Raw genomic sequence first — 19351 nt, 5'->3', positions numbered from 1 at the left:
GAAAGGGATGGGGTGGAAGAGGACAACAGATGTGGGTGGGAGATTCTTTGCTGTATGCTGCATTGTACCTTAACATAATTTTAATTAATTAATGTAAATGTGCTACATATTTAAAGAAATTAGTAAAATAATTTTTTTTTAAGTTTCAGCAAAAGTACTAAGTCTGTTATGGTGAGATCTTATTGGTTTTCTTCTGAAGTTCCCAGGAAAATACTTAGGTAGGAAGAATCATGCAAACATTTAACATCTGTGAGTTTCTTTTTTTAATCTTGGTGAAAAGTGTATAAAAATCACTGTGCTGGGCAGAGAGGTGAGCAGGTTTTTCCTCAGCCATCCACCCCAACTGGGCCTGCCTTGACCTGATGATAATAAAGAAAACTATTACTGATGGAAAAGCATAAACATGAACACATGGAGAGGGAAAAAAAGATGGAGAATCTACACAAAAATGGCTGAAGGGTGGTCCATCATACTGCTATACTTCCACTATCACCTCAGGTTAAAGCACCCAAATCCTTGATGTCAGCTGCATCCCGAGACCTGCATACTGGGACGAGAAAGTGCTTTGTTCCCAATACTCACCTGAGGGCCCGCCGCTCTGGATAATCAAGGTCATAACTTTGCACAGAGTCATTGCAAGAGTCCCGGGAACTGCCCTGAAGCAGCAGCTGCTGTGGCAATCGCACAGGCACTGGAAACTGGTGCACAGAAGCATTGGGCTGGGAAGTCGTATGGTAAGGAGGTGGGATGCTATTGCTGGTCTCACTGCGATAGTCACTATCTCGATCATCAACAGCACTATCAGGATCTTCAAAAGCTGTGGAATAAGCACAGTCAAGCATCCCAGCTTTATTTAGTTCTTCAGAATTTTTTTCTGCTTCTAACTTAGGTAGCCACAAGCCTAGACCTTGAGAACAACAGCAAACTGAGCTGCATATGAGCCCAGTGACCTCAAAGTCACGTGAAAAACTGTCTCAATTAACATCCAAAACTCTCCTTACCAAATGAGGTAAGATACTTGGTTTAATTTTAGTGCTTACTCTCAAAGGAGTTCCAGATACATATCCCCAATGCAGAATTCTCTGGAATTCTGCTTCTCCAAGCTATCATAAGTCTAATGAAAATCTGCTTTTAAATGTCATAAATAGATTCTGGCCCTCTACTATTATCAAAATGGGACAGAAAGGGGAGAAACAGCTTTCCCATCTCTCATAACAGACATTTTGGTTCAAAGTTGGTGTGGTGTTTTCAGACTTTAAAAATATGTGGTTAAACAATTTAAGCCACTAGAAGCTAGTCCAGGAAATCAGGAAGGTCAAAGCCAAGATTTAGAAGCAAGTCAAAAGCTCTAGATGCAGCTGAGAACAGCAGCAGTCTTACTGTCTTGCTGCAGCATTGGGCTTTTCTAATAATTTCTATCAAGCACCTATACCCTGGGCTCAGAATTCCCATCCCAAGTCTGAGCTGAGAGGAAAACACATGCACTGCCAATGGGGTCTTGTTGACAATGCAGCCAAGTTTATCTAATAACAGTGACTACAATTTCATAGAATTATCTCTGCTTTTCGGGCCAGCACCTGAGTGGCTACGGTTTTTTTCCTTGATGTTAGCTAAAATGGCCACAGTTACAAACCCTGCTCCAAGCAAAAATAAAAACATGCAACACTGTGCTTGGAAAGGGAGCTCAATCTAGTAGTTTGCAGTTTATTTTATACAGAAGCCATTTTGGACATCATACCCATATGCATATAATTAATAAGGTCCTGTATGTTCTTCCTTGCCAAGCTTCTATTTGCTCACAACAAAGAAAAGGAAAATTCACCATCCCCATATGGAGATTCTTTAGCAGATGATGGATTCTTCTTATTAGTAATTTTTTTTAAAAAAGGTAGTAATGTGCACAGCAGAAGCCTCCTAATGACCATAAAATTAGGTTTTTATAATTGCTCATGTAGGAGATAAGAACCTGTATCCATGTAGTGGAAACAGAAAAGAGTTAATGAACTAGGGGGAAAAAAGTCCAGACAGAAACAATTAAACTGGGGAACAAATGGAAGGTAATAGGGAAATGACCCCTTGGCTTCTACATTAGACAACTTGATAGATAATTCCACTAAAAGAGACAGGGAACAAAAATATGTGGGTTCCATACAACACTTCGGGGTACAGCTGGGAGCAAAGGTAAGAAGATCTTATGAGCTTTTCCCATTTGAGTTTATAGCAATAATGTGAGGCTAGGGAAAGGGGAAACAAGGAGATCTAATGAGCTTTTCCCATTTGAGTTTAAGGCAACATGTGAACGTAAGAAGAGGAGAATGATCAGAACAATATTAGTCAAACAATAGGGATTACAAAACATTCTATTTACAAAGCATTCTGATCACACATTAGGAAAAAGAGACTTTGGAGGTACTGGTTTTAGACCTTGATTCATTTATTGTTCTGAAGACAAGAAAGAATCAAGGGACAAAAATCAGTATTTCAGTCAGAGTTAATTCTTTCTGAACTCACCAAAGGAGTAAGTGTGAGGAAGTCAGTGCTGGATTATTCATGCATACAGGTAAGGGGGTAGAGGCAATAAAGGAGACAAAGCCAAAAATGTACTTAACTTCCAGCAGGAGAATATGCTATTAGCACAAAACCCCAGAGAACCAAGACTGAGTCTCCAAAGAAGAAGCACTAATAGACAATCTACTGATTATGAGGCCAGGAGAGGGGAGCTTAGCCAGAGTCAGAAACTACGTGGAGAGACCCTGAGTTTCTCACTGCATCTGACCTATTACTCCTAAATAATGTTCTGCTTTATTTAGCTAAGCTAAGGGGAGGAATATTCCAAAACTTTCCTAAAGGTGACACATTTCTATACTGAAGAAATAAGGGCAAATATTAGGAAACAAAGTGTCTATGGAAGGGAAAGGCTAGGAGTAGAAGAAAAGGGAATGTGAAAAGTAGGAGGTGACAGGAGAAACAAAATACAAGGAAGTGAGGTGAGACAAAGGACAGAAAGAAAAAAGGTAGGTCAAAAAGGTAGGTCAAGGGCAAAAGCCAGCTTTTCTCCCCGTACAACACCACCCCAACTTCCTTAGAGAGTAACCCTCCTGGAACCACCAAGGAGGTTTCTAATTAGAAACTAAAAAAGGAAATTAAGGAAAAAACTTGCATGAAAAGAATTGTGCTTTCAATATGGCAGCAACAATCTCTGACTTTACACTCTCCCCCATAGCACCATTTTGCCTAAAATAGAAAACTTCTGGCTTCACTGAGAGAGACTGAGTGCAGGCTTGGTTACTCAGATTAAGGAGGACCTGTGAACTTGTTTGAGGGTAAAAGTTGAAAAGCCCCTTGCAAATTAAAAGGCTGCGAAAATTTACTCATTCAAACATTTATTGAGTGCCTACCAGTGCAAGGCTAAAGAACACAGAAGACTCAGAGTACAGAGTTCATTTAACAGGAGAGAGAAAATACAAATACAAGGAAGTAACTATCAGGAGAATAGTGCAAACCAAATGTGATATAACTTGAAGGTAAGATCACTTCCTGTTTGGGTGATCAGGGAAATCATTATGGAGGATATGATGCTGAAAGACAGGTGAGTTTTCAACAGGTGAAGATGGGGTGGGTGGAAGGGAGATAGTATCTTCTAGAATTTGGATAAAAGCAACAGCATGAGTAAAGGCCCAATGGTGGGAAAGGATTTTTTTTTTTTTTTTTTGAGGAATACTTTGCAGCTCATTTGGCAAGTACATAAAAGGCCATAAAAGGGAGTGACAGAAAATAAACCTGGAAAAGTAGGTTGGAGAAAGTAATCCAATCTGGGGCAGAGATAGGCCAGAGGCACAGAGTAGGCACTCAAACAAAACTGAATGAAATACTGAACAATGAGGCTCTCTGGTATGTGGTGCTCCTGGATTGAGTCCGTGTCTTTAAATCCAGAGCACAGGGAAAACTTCACCAGAGAAGGAAAGAGAATTTAAACCTTTTTTTTTCTCATGGGTTACATTTTCTACTTGAAAATCTTAAGTTATCTGAGCTCTCTTAGGCTGCCTTTGAGTAGTTCTCTGGTGCAAACACTCAGGATTCACAACTCAGAAAGCTCACACTCCATGAGAAATTCTAGTGACAGGACAAAACTTGGCCCCTCTTACCATCTACTGAATGCCTAATCACTGGGACTCAATTCTCTTCCTCTCATCAGAAAGGTAACACAGTGATGTCAGCCTAGGACTGTGAATCCTGCTGGAAAGAAGTGGCTGCCCATTCTCTAAACTCTAGAACAATGCTGGTCTCCAGCATGGCTGGGCTGCTTCAAGGAAAGTCAAACCATGTCCTCAGCCTCTTCATTTCACAAACCCAACGACCTCTCGCAGAACGAAATTTCTTCTAGTCACTGCACTCCTTAGCTAAGAGATCAAAGGAGAGGGTTTCCTACAATAGGGGGCTGACAAGACTACCTGTCTCTGGGGAAAAAGAATTGGGAAATCCTATCAGGATTTTAACTGGGACTTTGGTTTGAGATTTCTCTCTTTCTTTCTTTCTTTTTCTCTCTGCGCACGCACGCACGCGCTCACACACACGCGCGCGCACACACACACACAGAGTCTTCAAGAAATCAGCCTGAAAGGATGTAACATTCCACTGCAGGTAATTGTCTCCTGAGATTCAAGAAGGGGAGAAGGGGGAAATGAAATTACATATGCTTGTATGCATGAATATCCAGCTTCATAGTTCAGAGGGAGTATGTTAAAGGGTAAGACAAAGAAAATTTAAATTCTTACGTACTCTGTTGCTCTCCCCAGCCCAAATAGTTCCAGTGACCTAAGAAAACCGCAAACGGTAGCAAAGAAGAGTGACAGAAACAATTTTAGGATGAATTCAAAGATCATTTCCCATCTCACAAATTGTTATATACCTTACCTTACTTGAGCCTACCCTACCTGTATTCCATTTATTTTTCATAACATAATGCTTCTACCAAGCATACGACAAATATACCAAGTACTCTTGCTCTCTGCAATTCACTACATAGAGAATAACAGAAAAACGACTGCTTCTGTTCTCTTAAATCTCCTTCTGGCCTAGGTCTCTCTCAGAACAACATCATTTAGAAGCTAATATACCCTTCTGTGTTCAAAATGAGAAAAATCTGACCTGCTTTTAAGAAAACCCTTCCTCATCTCTGTGTTCACCAATCCTGAGCCTATTACAGGATACCCATGAGAAGCTCAGACCTGACTGCAGTGGGAAAGAATGATTCCTTTATCCAGGAAAAGTGGTATCTAATTTTGCTGCTCTCTATTGAAAGTTAAAAGGCCAGAGAATGGCATTAATCTCTAATCTTCCAATATGTGATAAAACACAGATACAGCCAGTTTTTTTCTGAATTGTCTGTAAATTTTTAATAAAATCCATTAAAATAAAGAAACTTTGAATGACAGAAAACTGAAAACATTTTCTACTCATTTTTCAAGATTAAAAAATTCAATATTAATTGGATTTAAATCCTATCCCATATCCAAACCAAATCTGAGACAAAGAAATCACTAAAAATAGGTCTTTATCCCAAGAAATAAAGGAATAATTTGGCTTCACAGTTAAGAAGAAATCACTAAAAATATGCCTTTATCCCAAGAAATCACTAAACTAGTGTGACAAAGAAATCACTAAAAATAGGCCTTTATCCCAAGAAACAAGGAATAATTCGGCTTTATTGTTAAGAATATGGATAATGAAGTCAATGCTAAGTTCTTCTGGCACTGCCACATATAGAAGAAGTTATTATAGATGTCTCCTCATCTGTAATACGAGAATAATGAGTCTCATTGGTTTCTGTAAGGATATAAGAGAAAATGCATGTAAAGTGCTTAGCATAGTCCCTGGAACATGGTAAGCAACTGTAATTTCTTGTTGTCTCGTCGTGTTGCCAGGTTTTTGCTTCCCTTACAGCTTCCTAAAGGTAGGTAGTAGGAAGATCAGCACACTACAGTAGTCCCAATGTCTGCTGAGGGATCATCAACGCCTTGGTTAGAAAGCCCTCAGAGTTCTGAGGGTGCAGCTACCTTCAACGTCTGCTATAGTCTCAAAATTCTCTAAACACTAAATGAAGCCAATTCAGGCTGTCTTCCTTACCTGAGTTAACTCCCAGCCCTGGGGACATGGGACTAGGGATCAGTCACAGGCTGTTTAACTATATACTAAGAGTCAGTTTTCTTTCTTTGTACTTACCTTCTTCCTACTACCTATGTCTCTTCTTCTCAAGTTGGTTTAGCGTGCAATTTTAAAATTTTTAATAATTTATGTAACCTTCTAACCATGATGGGGAGAAGAGATTCTAAAAAAATTCTCCCAGGGTATATAGCACAGTTGCCATAACAACTGTGCGAGGGTAACTACCTTGCTTCTTTTTCAAAGAAAACTGACAAATAATCACATAGAACTTCAGAATATGCCTATCAACCTAGATTGCTCCAGGCAAGTGACAATGCTGCTTCTCACTGAAAACTCTGGAACCAAAGAAGCCTCTCTTCACAGTACACAGCCTCATTCTTGAATGCCCTCCAGCACTGCAGACAATTTCTAGTACGTAGGTGTTCAGTAAATATCTCTTGTATGAATAAATTAAATGAATGATCTGATCCCATCTACTGGGTCCATCCCTAAGCCATGAAAACAACAGTAGTCATGCTCTCTGACCAACCAGTTCCCTATTCTCACTTCAGTCTGGTACCATTATAAACGAAATAATACCAGTTTAATTAAGCAAGTTTCCTTTCCCACCCCAAAAAAGCACTAAAACATCTCACTAGCCAGTAGAACAATTACTGTGGATAGTTAGGTTTTACCAGGCATAAGAACCAAGAAAAGGAGGGCGGAAGTGTTCCAGGAAAAGGAAATTATATATGCAAAGGCACGTTCAGTGAGCTGAAAATAGTTCTAGCATATCCGAATGAGAAGCTGTAGGGTTATGAAAGAAACTGATCAAAGTGAGTCTTAAGTAATGTTTAGAAATTTAGTAATGTTAGGAATTTGGAATTATCTGGAGGGTAATACAGAGCTATCACAGAGCTTTTAAGCAGGGAAGAGACAGGATCAGATCTGTCTAAGAAGAGAATGGTGGTACAGCGTGGCCACTGATTGGTCCAGCAGGTAGACTGAAGACTAGAATCAGGGAGGCTGGTTAAGGAGGCTACTGCACTGACCTGAGGATGGCTAGGGAAGTAGCAGAGGAAGTGAAGTAGATATATTCATGAGACATCTCAGAAGTAAAATCAACAGGATTTAGTAAGTAATTGAATGTGGAAAGCAAGGAAAATAAAGCCTAAATAATATTGCCCTGGTTTTTAGCTTGAGCTACTGGGTGAATATGACATCATTCATTAAGAAAAATACAAAAGAGGGGAAGAGTGAAGAAGATGACAAATTCAGTGTTAGATATACTGGCTTTGTGGTATCTATAGGACATCTCAAATGAATATGTCTGGTAGACCTAGATATATAGGTGTGGGGCTGAGAAAAGGTGTGGAACAGAAGACTTGGATTTTTCAGAATACAAGCTCTCGGAAGACAGGGATTTTTCTGCTTTGTTCCTTACTATATCTTTAGTGACTAAACAGTGCCTGGCACAAAGCAGAAGCTCAACAAATGAACGGATAAAAATTGTAAGTAAATAAGAACAATGAGGCAGAGAATGCAGATAAAAAAAAAAACACTGCATGTAGGGGAAGGGGGAAACCTACAGAAGAGCCACATTTAAAAAAAGACAGGAAAAAAGAATGCAAATTTTAAAGAAAATTTTTTTAAGCAGACAGGAAAAAAAGAACTGACAATACAGTGTTGGTGAGGTTGTACAGAAACTAGAACTCTCATACATGGTTGGCAAGAATGCGAAGTGGTAGGCCACTGTGGAAAACAAATGGGCTTTTCTTACAAAGTTATACACACACCATACAACCCAGCAATCCCCCGCCTATGTATTTACCCAAGAGAAATAAAAACATGTTCACACAAAATCCTACACAAAAATGTTTACAGTTGCTTAACTGTAAATGTTTACAGTTGTGTGAGTATCCTTCAACTGATGAATAAACAAACTGTGGTATATCCATACAGTAGAGTACTACCCCATAATAAAAAGTAATAAACTAGTGTCAGGCATAGATGAATCTCAAATGTATTACAAAAAGTGAAAAGTCAGACTCAAAGCTACATGCTATATAATTCCATTTATATGACTTTCTGGAAAAGGTGAAACCATAGGGACAGAAAACAGATTAGTGGTTGTCATGGGCCAAGAAAGGGAGAGGTTGACTACAAAGGGGTTTAAGTGAATTTTTAGGGTTGATGGAATTGCTCTTTATCCTGACTATGGTTATGGTTACATGACTGCAGGTCTTTGTCAAAACTAAAAGGGAGAATTTTACTATATGTAAATTATACTTTAATAAATCTAACTTAAAAACAAAAAGTAAGAGTCCATGAAGAAGCCTGCAAAGAACCCTGAGAGGATGAAAAACCATGGTAAGTATGGCTCCTAAAGTCAGGAAAACAAGGTTTCAAGGAAGGAGTGAGTGGTTAATAAGTGGTCAGTGCTACAGAGTAAAAAAAAAAAAAAAATTTAAAAACAAACTGAAAAGGTCCTACTGAATTTAGAAACAAAAAGTTACTAAAAACTTTAATGACAGAAATTTTAATGAGTGAATGCTAGACTTTAGACTATTCAGAAGCAAATGGAAGCACATGAAATGGAATAAGGAGACATCAAGAGATTCCACAATTCATACAGTAAAATACAGAATGTGAGCAAGGTATAGGGTGCTGTTTAACAAAGGATGTCAAAGAGGAAGCAAGCACAGAAAAGATATTGGAAAATGTGTTACAGAAAAAACTCTAAGAACATTAGGAGCTTTTAGAAAACTAGCAGCATTCTCAAACTGGGCATCCATATACATCAAATGAGTGTCAAACTGAAAATTTTAATGAGCAGGCTAATGTTTCCGACCTCCCTAGAGCCTCAAACCTCTTCAGCTCACACGCTTAACAAATGAATAACCAATTACCCTCCAGCTCAGTGGCACCTGATGCTAATAGAGTCAGGCAGTCTAGAAACCTAGAGCCTCTACTGGCAGTGACGCTTTATTCACAATATGCGCTCTCCTCGGACTGTGAGCATACCAAGGGTACATCAAATCCAAAGCCACAAAATTCTGGACACTTCAAAACCAGAAACCACAGGACAATTCCTAAAATTCCTCTCTACTTTATCTTCCATGTCCAATCTGTTAACAAGCTTAGTAATTAAGTCCATTCAAGTCTCCCTCATGTTGTCTCTTCCCCTTATGTTTCACTCTCCTTATCAAAGAACTCATTACCTCAAGCCTAAATTACTACAAATTTTTGATTGGACTTTAGATCTTCTAATCTCTATCTCATCCAACCTACTTAGCAGACTGCAACTAGACTAATTTTCCTAAATCCAGCTTTTCATCACATCATTACCCTTTCAACAATTTACAACTCTTTTTAAAGAATGTATTTATCTTCCTGACTTTCAAAACTCTCTATAATCTGCTATCAAATAAATATCAAACCCACTGTTAACCAGTCCTCCAAAACAAAGTCCTTGATATTGGCAAACAGATTGTCACAATTCCTATGCTTGCCATACGCTGGAGATGGAGAGAAGTGAGCTCAATTTCCCCTATCTGTCCCCCAGCTTCTGAAGCTGGGATGTTCTTCACTCCTACTCCATGTTGGTACAATGGAAATGGTTTGAGTTTGGAACCAGATAAACCTAGGTTCAAAGCCATCACTTACTAGCTAAGTAACCTTAGGCTGATTAACTTCTCTATACTTGTTTGTCATCTATCCCAAGTGAAGAGTAATACCACTTACCTCTCAGATTTGCATAAATATTGAAAATCACGTACGTAGCATTTAAATACCATGTGCTAGGCAAATGGTAATTATTCAGTAAATGTTCCTTATCTTCCCTTATATAGTTGGTACTCATTCTTAAGTTACACTTAAACAATTCTCCATAAACAATGCTGAATGACTCTAGCACAGTCTCTCTGTTAACTGAAATAAAAACCACCTGCCTATTTCTTAATAAGTTAAATACATACTTATCTTTATGATCCAGCCATTCCATTCCTAGGTATTTAACCAAGAGAAATGAAAACACATGATCATGCAAATGTTCACATTATTCATTAATAACTGGAAACAACCCAAATGTCTATCAAAACAAAGTGTGGTATGCCCATATAATAGAATAATAGAACACTACTCGATAAAAAGAAATTACTGATACACTCAACAAAAGGGAAGAATCTCAAATCCTGCTGATTGAAGGAAGCTAAACACAAAGGAATACATGCTATATGTTTCATTTATATAAAACTCTAGGAAACAAAATTTGATCTATAGTGATAGAAAGCCTATCAGTAGTTGCCTGGAGCCAGGGATGGGGAGAAGGATGAACTGCAAAAAGCATGAGGAAATGTTTAAATATAATGGAAATGTTCTGTATTTTGATTGTGATGGTAGTTTCACTGGTATATACATCTGTAAAAACTAATCAAACTGTACACTTGGGTCAAAATGGGTCAATTTTTTGTATGTATGTATCTTTGTAATAAAGTTGATTTTTAAAAAACACCTGCCTTAGAACTTAATTCATTCTATTGCTTGCCTTTGTCCAATTCATTCCATCCCTAGTATAGTCTAAGGCTCCCTGAGTTTAAAATCCGATCTCATACTTCCTTTATGTTCCTCCCAATGCTCGATACAGAGATCCTGTACTGAAGGAGATAACAATTGAATAAAAGCAGGTTCTTCTTAATCTTAGAAAACAGTGTCTTTAAATTTTAATAAGAAATACTTGAGGCTCTTGTTTAAGATGCAGATTCCTAGACTGTACTCCTAGAGATTCCAATTCAAAACACCTGGAGTGGCTTGGGAATCTGCATTTGTTGTTTTATCTGCTTTTTCAATAAGCAATTTGGGGATGTAATGCTAAGTGAGTTTTGAATTACATTTTGAAAAACACAGCTATAGAATTTCTTACATGAAAAAAGCCAGTCTCTCAGAGGCATAGTGCTCCTACACTCACTGATGGAAGAAGTAGGCAGTCAGATGAGCTATCTAACTGAGCCGGAAGACAAGTTTAATGTAATCACAGGTAAATAAAAAAATTCTAGCAGGTCCAGGACCCAATTAAAAATGAATCCTTTTTCTAGAAGGCAAAGCTTCTGCACTATCCCTGCTGACGAGACTATAGCAGCATAGTCACAGACTTCTTCTGCCTACTTCATCTCATTTCTAGTGGAAAATATAAGAAATCAGAAATAGTCACATTAAAAAATAAAGTCTATAGTTACCAAACAAAACACCCTCAGACTACTATTACATCACCAGTTAATAGTCCAGTGCTAGTCATTTTTCCCATGACAATGAAGTGACAGGATATTTGAGCTCCAGAATTAAGTGAACAGCCATCTGTCTAGAACAGCAATGACAGGACTCATCTGTCAATTACTAAATTATAGTAATTACCAGGTAGCTCACAAAGGACAATGAAGTCAAACATTAGAAATTATTCCCTTCCCTTTTTCCAGACAGGAGATTAGATAAATAACATAAAGCTTCTCTTTCCATGGAAAACAGTAAAGAATCTATAATTAAGGAAAGAACTTTGAACCTAACACAGGGGAACAACAAAAAGAAACCATTGCCCAAATTTCCTTGTGAATAAATACATAAAAATCCAAAATAAAATATAAGCAAATCAAACATAGCATTATATTAAAGGAATATTTTTACCATAATCAAGTAGGGTATGTTATAGGAAGGCAAAATGATTTATTAATAGAAATTGATTAATGCATTCATCACTGTTAGTAAGTCAAGGAAAATACCCATGAACAATTGGGTAAGTACTATTAAGGAATTTTGAAATGTTCAATATCCACTCATTTTTAATACAAAAGCTCTACTGAGGTATAAAATGCTAAAAAGTACCAAAACATAAATGAACTGCTCAATGAATACATGAACACACTTAAGTAATCAGTATGCAGATCAAGGAAGAATATTACCAGGACGCCAGCAGATCTCTTCCTACCCCTTTTCAGTCACTTTTCCAGCCTTTGAACCATCTGTTTCCCCTGCCCATCACACTTACCCCAGAGAGCCAACCATACTCCCCTTATTTCTTTCAAGTCTTTCTCAAAAGTCATCTCACTGTGGCTTGTACACTAACCCCCTTATTTAAAATTATAATTCAATTTCAATTCTAGCATTCCCAGTTGCTTTTCATCATCTAGTCTTATTGGTCCACTCTCTAATATCCTGTTTTATTTCCTAATTCATTATGTTTACTGTCTGTCTCCTCCCACCCAGGATCTTTGTCTGTTTTGCTTCCTGCTATATCCCAAGCACCTAGAACAGACCCTGGAATATGTCCAAAAATGTTTGTAGAAGAAAAGGATTGAGGGATAGAGGGAGAAAGGGAAGGGTTGGGGAGGGTGATAGGGCAATGTGGATGGATGTAAGAAAAAGAGTATCAACAACAGAACATAAAAGGTACAAACTTTCTAGCACATAATTTAACAAAATTTTAAATGTGCATATTCCTCAACCCAGTAATTCTATTTAACATAAATACATTAATTCAACTAATATTTACTGAGCAAAGGTACTAGGGATATACAAATAAGCGTTTTCCCTACTCATGAAATTTATGGCCTAGAAAGGAAAACAAACATTAATCAAATAATCACACACACTGAGTAAGTGACAAAGGAAAGGTAAAAGCAGAGGTACAATAAAAGAATATATAATAAGGGAGACAGATCCATCTGCACGTTTACAAAAAATACTTGTACAAAGTTGCTTACTATAGCTCTGTTTCGTAGCAAAAATCTGGGAAAAAATCCAAATATCCATCAAGAGGGGAAGTTTTAAATTGTTATAAAATTTGAGTCTGATCAATCTTCTAGGCCCAATTACACACAATTTACAGAAAATACAGAGGCCAAAAATTGTGTTAAACTACACCATGGGAATGTATTGAGCAAAACTCAGAATATGGGAAACTCTTAAGTCAAACAAATGGTTTAATTGCTTCAATAAAAAAACTACAAGGAAGAAATTAAGAGATGGAAGAGGAATCTATAGATTAAAAAAAAGAATTATAAGATATATGAAAAAATACATACAAAAAATGTTTAGTGATGTGCACTTGAGTTACAAAATATAAAGAAATCGAAGAAGTTATTATCATAAAGTTGGGATAGTAGTAATTTTTAGGGAGGAAGAGATTGTGATTGGGAAGAGGCATGTGGAAGGCTTTCTGGGGTACCTGGCAAAGGTCTATTTTTCACCTATCTTATATTAATTTATTAAAATAAACATTTATTTTACGAGGGTATCTCTATGTATGTTATATTCTACAATTAAATCAATTTTTTCAGTGCATCAAACAAACTGCTCATATCAGTACAACCACCACCATCTGATTACTTCATTCCTCTGCAAAAAGTCTTCAAAGGCTCTCCATTGTCTTCAAGATAAAGTATAAACAGCTTGCTATGGCATTCAAACCCTTCATAACATGAGCACTCTGTGTCTCTCTGGCCTCATCTTATCCCCTGCCCTCAAGCCATCCAGAATTTTCAACGTGCTTAAGTCATGGTTTTTCATCGTAGTGTCCTAATACCATAAGCTCTTTTTCCTTGACTAACTACCACTTATCCTTTAAAACTTAGTTTATTTCAGAGGTTTGGAGGGAGGGAGGAATGGATAGGTAGAGCACAGGAGAATTTTACAGCAGAGAAACTATTCTGTATGGTACTATTAAGGTAGATATTAGTCATTACATATTAGTCAAAACCCATAGAATATGTAGGAATATAACATACATTTAAATATAATTAACACTGCTGTATGTTACATATGAAAATTGTTAAGAGTAAATTCTAAGAGTTCTCATCACAAAAAAATTTTTTTATTTCTGTATTTAATTTTGTATCTATACAAGATAATGGATGTTCACTAAACTTATTTCATTTTTTTAACATTTTTTATTGAGTTATAATCATTTTACAATGTTGCACCAAATTCCAGTGTAGAGCACAATTTTTCAGTTATACATGAACATATATATATTCATTGTCACATTTTTTTCTCTGTGAGCTACTACTATAAGATCTTGTATAGTGATCGGTTTGTTCAAGTGGTCAGTTTCTTCTTGATTCAATCTTGGTGGACTGTATGTTTCCAGAAACTTGCCCATCTCCTCTACGTTATCCAGTTTGGTTCCATATAGTTTTTCATAATATTCTCATATGATATTCTGTATTTCTATTTTATTTGTTGTAATTTCTCCACTTCCCTTTCTTATTTTGCTAATTTGTGCTCTCTCTTTTTCCTTCTTTGTGAGTTTGGCCAGAGGTTTGTCGATTTTATTTACTTTTTCAAAAAACCAGCTTTTGGTTAGGTTTTTTCTATGGTTTTTTACATCTCTATTTTATTTATTTCCTCCCTGATCTTTATAATTTCTTTCATTCTGCTGCCTTTTGGGGTTTTTGGTTCTTCTTTTTCTAGTTCTTATATTTCCCTGTGCTATACAGTGTACTCTTGTTTATCTATTCTACATTTTGAAATCCCAGTCTGTCCCTTCCCACCCTAAATTTATTTCATGATGTATATAAATCAAATCATTACACTGTACACCTTAAACTTATACAGTGCTGTATGCAAATTATATCTTAATAAAACTGGAAAAAAACCAAAGAAAAACCCTATAGAATGTACAACACAAAAAGTGAAGCATAATGTAACAAATACACTTTGGTTGATTTGAATTTTTTTTTAAATTTAGATTACCATTTTCTCTAGGAAGCCTTTCCTAATCATCCCAAATTTTGATTAAGTTTTCTTCCTCTATACTTCTCTACTATTCACTTACCACATAGTACTGGTTACATTTTTCCTCCTCTCTGGACTTGAGCTCACTAAGGTCAAGGACTTTTATTTCTATACCCCTAGTGCATAGCATGGTTCTTAGCATGAAGAAGAGGTGTCCAGTAACTGTGTAATGAACAATTCCATCAATTGCTGATATCTACAGTTCTGTCAATCATGTTCTATCAATCAAATTCATTTCTTACCAGTTTGTACCAGTAAAACCTATAATAAGAAGCCATTAAATGACCATACTTTGCATGGGAATAACAGACAGTTTTACATATATATATATGTGTGTGTACATATACACACACAAACACACACACAATAAACACTATGCCAAGGTTAGGCACTTAAATGTTGTAATCAAATAAGACTTTGATACATTAATCTGACATTCTTAACATGCATAATTATATAACATAGTAATTGAACAGAAATCATAATAAGTTGATGTAAAGACTACAATTAGCCACATCAAGTTCTTTCTGTAAGAAGGCAGGATAGAAATAAATGAGTCAGAAGACTACAATTAACATTATTTTTATCAGCCAAATCATATTATTATAGTTTCTCTTTTCTTTGTTAGTTTGCTAGCACCTATAATTAGCATCAGTATCAACTGCTTCCACTGATACCACATGTACAATGTAAAACTCATCACCCACTCTTACTGACAGAAGTCCTAGGACCACTGCACAGAAGTTCCTAGAACCCACTACTAAAATAAGACTCCCTACACTTTAAGGAGTCTGTAACTAGTGTATTTTCCTGTCTTAAAGTCCTAGTCCAGGATTACAGGTAGCAGAAGCTGTGAACTGATTCTTCACTTCCAGCCAGTAAGAGGTTCCCTGGCCAGGACTAAGGGAATGGAGTGGATCTTTTGAATTCTCTCTTATACTTTTCATTTATCCTACTATGAATATCCTTCTTTTCAATCAGTACATTTCAATTAGCTTCTTTAAAAGTCATCTCTAAACTCATCTCCTCTGGAAAGCCTTCCAGAACGAGCTACATGCCATTCTTAACCATTTGCTTCCTTGCCACCTTAACACTTCCCTCTCTGTTTCCAAGGTATTGCTATTAAAAATGAACTGCAATCACAGAGAAAAAAAAAAAAATGTGACAATGAATATATGTATGTTCATGTATAACTGAAAAATTGTGCTCTATATTGGAATTTGACACAACATTGTAAAATGACTATAACTCAATAAAAAAAGTTAATAAAAAAAGAAAAAAGAAAGATATCTGATGCTATGAAACGGAATCCTTTGACTGAATTTGTTAACAACGGAGAAGGAATCTGGAAATACAGAGTCTCCTGGATCACAGTGTAAACTACTGAGATTTTCTTTACTGTATCTGTAAAAATCACATTTTTTGAATCAACAAGCCAAATCTATGTGGTCTAACATGGTGGGCCACTAGTCACATGTCTATTTAAATTTAAATTAATTAAAATTAAATAAATTTTAAAATTCAGTTCCTCAGAAGCACTAGCCCCATTTCAACTGCTCAACAGCCACATGTGACTAGTGGCTACTACACTGGACAGCAGAGATTACAGAACATTTCCATCACTGCAGAAAGTTCTACTGGGCAGTGCTGATCTACACTAAATGGTTTGTAAAGTCTCCTTCAGCGATAAGTTCAATGACCTTCAGAATCATTCTTCAACTATCTCTCCTGCCCTGTGCAACTATACCTACAAGATATGATGATCACAGGCTTTTGTGTTTATTTTATGGCCAAAAAGTTATCATATATACTAAAAAAAAATTATATTCAGAATTAGAAGAAATAAAATTTAAAAATAAAAAAAATTTTTAATGAACTGCAAGATATACATTATTATATATAAAACAGATAAACAACAAAGAACTATTGTACACCCCACAGAACTATATTCAATTTCTTGTAATAAGCTATAAGGGAAAAGAGTCTGAATATATATGTATATGTATAACTAAATCACTTTGCTGTACACCTGAAACTATCATTGTAAATCAACTGCACTTCAATAAAAAAAATTAAAATAAAAAAAATGAACTGAAAGGAACTGCAAAAATTAAAATATAAGCAGAAAGACATGCTGATAAATCAGATATGGACCCCAAACAAAGAGGAGGGCCCAGTTATCTATCAAGAGCCAAAATAGAAAGTCAAGAAATAGAAGAGGGCCAAGATGGTAGAGGAGGAAAAGACAAGGTAAGCAGACAAGTAGGAAGCAGACTCTAAGTGAATCATGGCACAGGAACTGTTGACTCTGGCTGTTTTCACCATGCTCTCTGCAGTAAGATTTGTAGGAAGTCTGGTTAAACCTAAAAGCCAAGGGAGCAGAAAGCACTCTCATACTTTGCTAGTGAGGGTGAAAACAGTACAGCTTCCAGAGAGGACAATTTTGTACTATCTTCCAAAATGTTTAATGCATTGTTAAATGTACAATGTTTTGACTCAGTAATCTCATTATTAGCAATTCATTCAATATGTATACATGTATGAAATTATGTATGTAACATGATATCACTGTAACAGCAGATATTGGAAGCAGCTTAAATGTCTGTTAACAGCAATTCCAATCCTAGGTATATACCCAAAAGAACTGAAAACAGGCATTCAAACAAATACTTGTACACAATTGTTCACAGCAGCACTACTCACAAAAGCCAAAAATTGGGGTGGGGGACCAAATGCTAATCAACTACGAATGGTTAAACAAAAGGTGATATATCCATATCATAGAATATTCAGTTATTAAAGGAATAAAACGATATGTGCTATAATTGGTATGAACCTTGAAAACATAATTGAAGAAGTCAATCAGAAAAGGTCACATACTATATGATTCTATTTATATGAAATATCCAGAATAGTAGATCCATAGAGACAGAAAGTAGATTAGTAATTACCCAGGGCTGGAGGTTAAGCAAGAATAGGGAAGTGACTGCTTAATGGCTATAGGGTCTCCTTTATGGGTGATGAAAATGCTTTGGAATCATATAGAGGTGATGACTTCATAGTGCTGTGAAGGTACTAAATGTCGCTGAATTATATACTTTAAAATGGTTAATTTTATGCAAATGAATTTCATCTTGACTTCTAAAATGTCTGTGAATGGGGACTGGATCCCTACATGTAGTATACATCATAAATTGTTAAGTGAAAAAAAAAGAAAGGTTTTAGTGCAAGAGCCAGAACAGGAGACTCAGATAAAAGTGGTAAATCCTAGTAGAAAGGTGGCAAAAAATGAATATGAGCTGGACTTCTGTCTTCTGGGACCTGAGAAATGAGAAGGAGGAAAGAAAGAGGACACTGATGAGATAGGAGAATCTGCAGAGAGAGACCAGTTGGCCACAAAATCCTATTTTCCTGCAGGGCATGTAATCCTCAATAAAAAAGTGAAAGTAATCAAAGACATAAGGCCTGCTCTCCTGCTTCCATTGCTCACAGAAATAGGTCTTCACCAAAATTTTAAGTGGCACAGGATTTTCGATCCTACAGTAGATTTAAAAGGAAAGAGGGTGGTATGTGACAAGAGGACACTAGGCATCTGAAATAAAAGTAAGAAAAGAGAGTGAGATTCAAAAAAAAGCTGGGCAGATCCCAAAAGGAACATAAGACCATGTCTCTATCCCTGTAATTCATCAGCCTCATGGAGAGAAAAAAAAAAGTCCTGTCACTCAGAGAGCAATGGAAGTCTAAGCAAAAGTTTAGAGTATATTACAAAATTCTACTAGAAGATGATGGGTTGTGGGTTCATTGCTGCATTCTTAAACTCCAAAACTTACATATATTACACGTATTCTTTCACACATTCAAATAATATAATTAAAATTTTAACTTATTTTTTAAAAATTAAGATATTGGAAGAGTACACACAAAACTGTGAAGAGTAGTTATCTCAGAGCAGACTGGAGAGGGGGCATTACAGAAAACTTTTCACTTTCTGTATTACTAATTTCTGAATCATTTGAAGATTTTTGTAGTGAAAATGTTACATGTTTCTTTCTCTTTTTTTAAGTTTAAAGTAAAAAAGAGACAGATTTAGTATATTGGAAAAGAATTCTTCACACTACCCTGCAAAGTGACCACCAAGAATTCAAAATTAGTGAGGAAACTAGCATATTCTGTGAACATAAACTTCAGGAAGTCCTTAACCCAGTAATAAATATGTGAAAGTCATTCTAGGAGGGTGAATGAGGACAGAAGAAACATTCCTATTGTATTCAAAGCCAGGATTTCAGGGAAACAGATCTTTGCCCTGGAAAGCAACCCAGAAAATAAACCATCTATTTCCCTATAGTTTCAATAAAATCTTGAAACATAGCAAGAATCCAAAAGGGTCATTAATGAAATATTAGAAAAGGAAAGTAAAGAAACA

At 36.3% G+C, this 19351-nt stretch overlaps 1 protein-coding gene across 7 annotated transcripts in view; it reads right to left on the bottom strand.

Annotated features, from left to right (window-relative positions):
• The window catches only part of LOC102504108 (protein unc-13 homolog B), a 167050-nt gene that overhangs the window by 96676 nt on the left and 51023 nt on the right, over window positions 1-19351 (bottom strand). For 4 of the 7 annotated variants that reach the window (XM_014561927.2, XM_014561928.2, XM_006187879.3 and 1 more), the window contains exon 8: window positions 583-817. In XM_014561927.2, the coding sequence (XP_014417413.1) occupies window positions 583-817 (235 nt within the window). Of the gene's footprint in view, window positions 1-582; window positions 818-4779; window positions 4816-19351 lie in introns of all 7 variants that reach the window. The other 3 variants (XM_014561924.2, XM_014561932.2, XM_032477923.1) reach the window with 1 other exon arrangement.

This window comes from Camelus ferus, chromosome 4 (genome assembly GCF_009834535.1).
Source record: "Camelus ferus isolate YT-003-E chromosome 4, BCGSAC_Cfer_1.0, whole genome shotgun sequence".
NCBI classification, from domain to species: domain Eukaryota; kingdom Metazoa; phylum Chordata; class Mammalia; order Artiodactyla; family Camelidae; genus Camelus; species Camelus ferus.
This window is presented reverse-complemented; position numbering and strand designations above follow the sequence as displayed.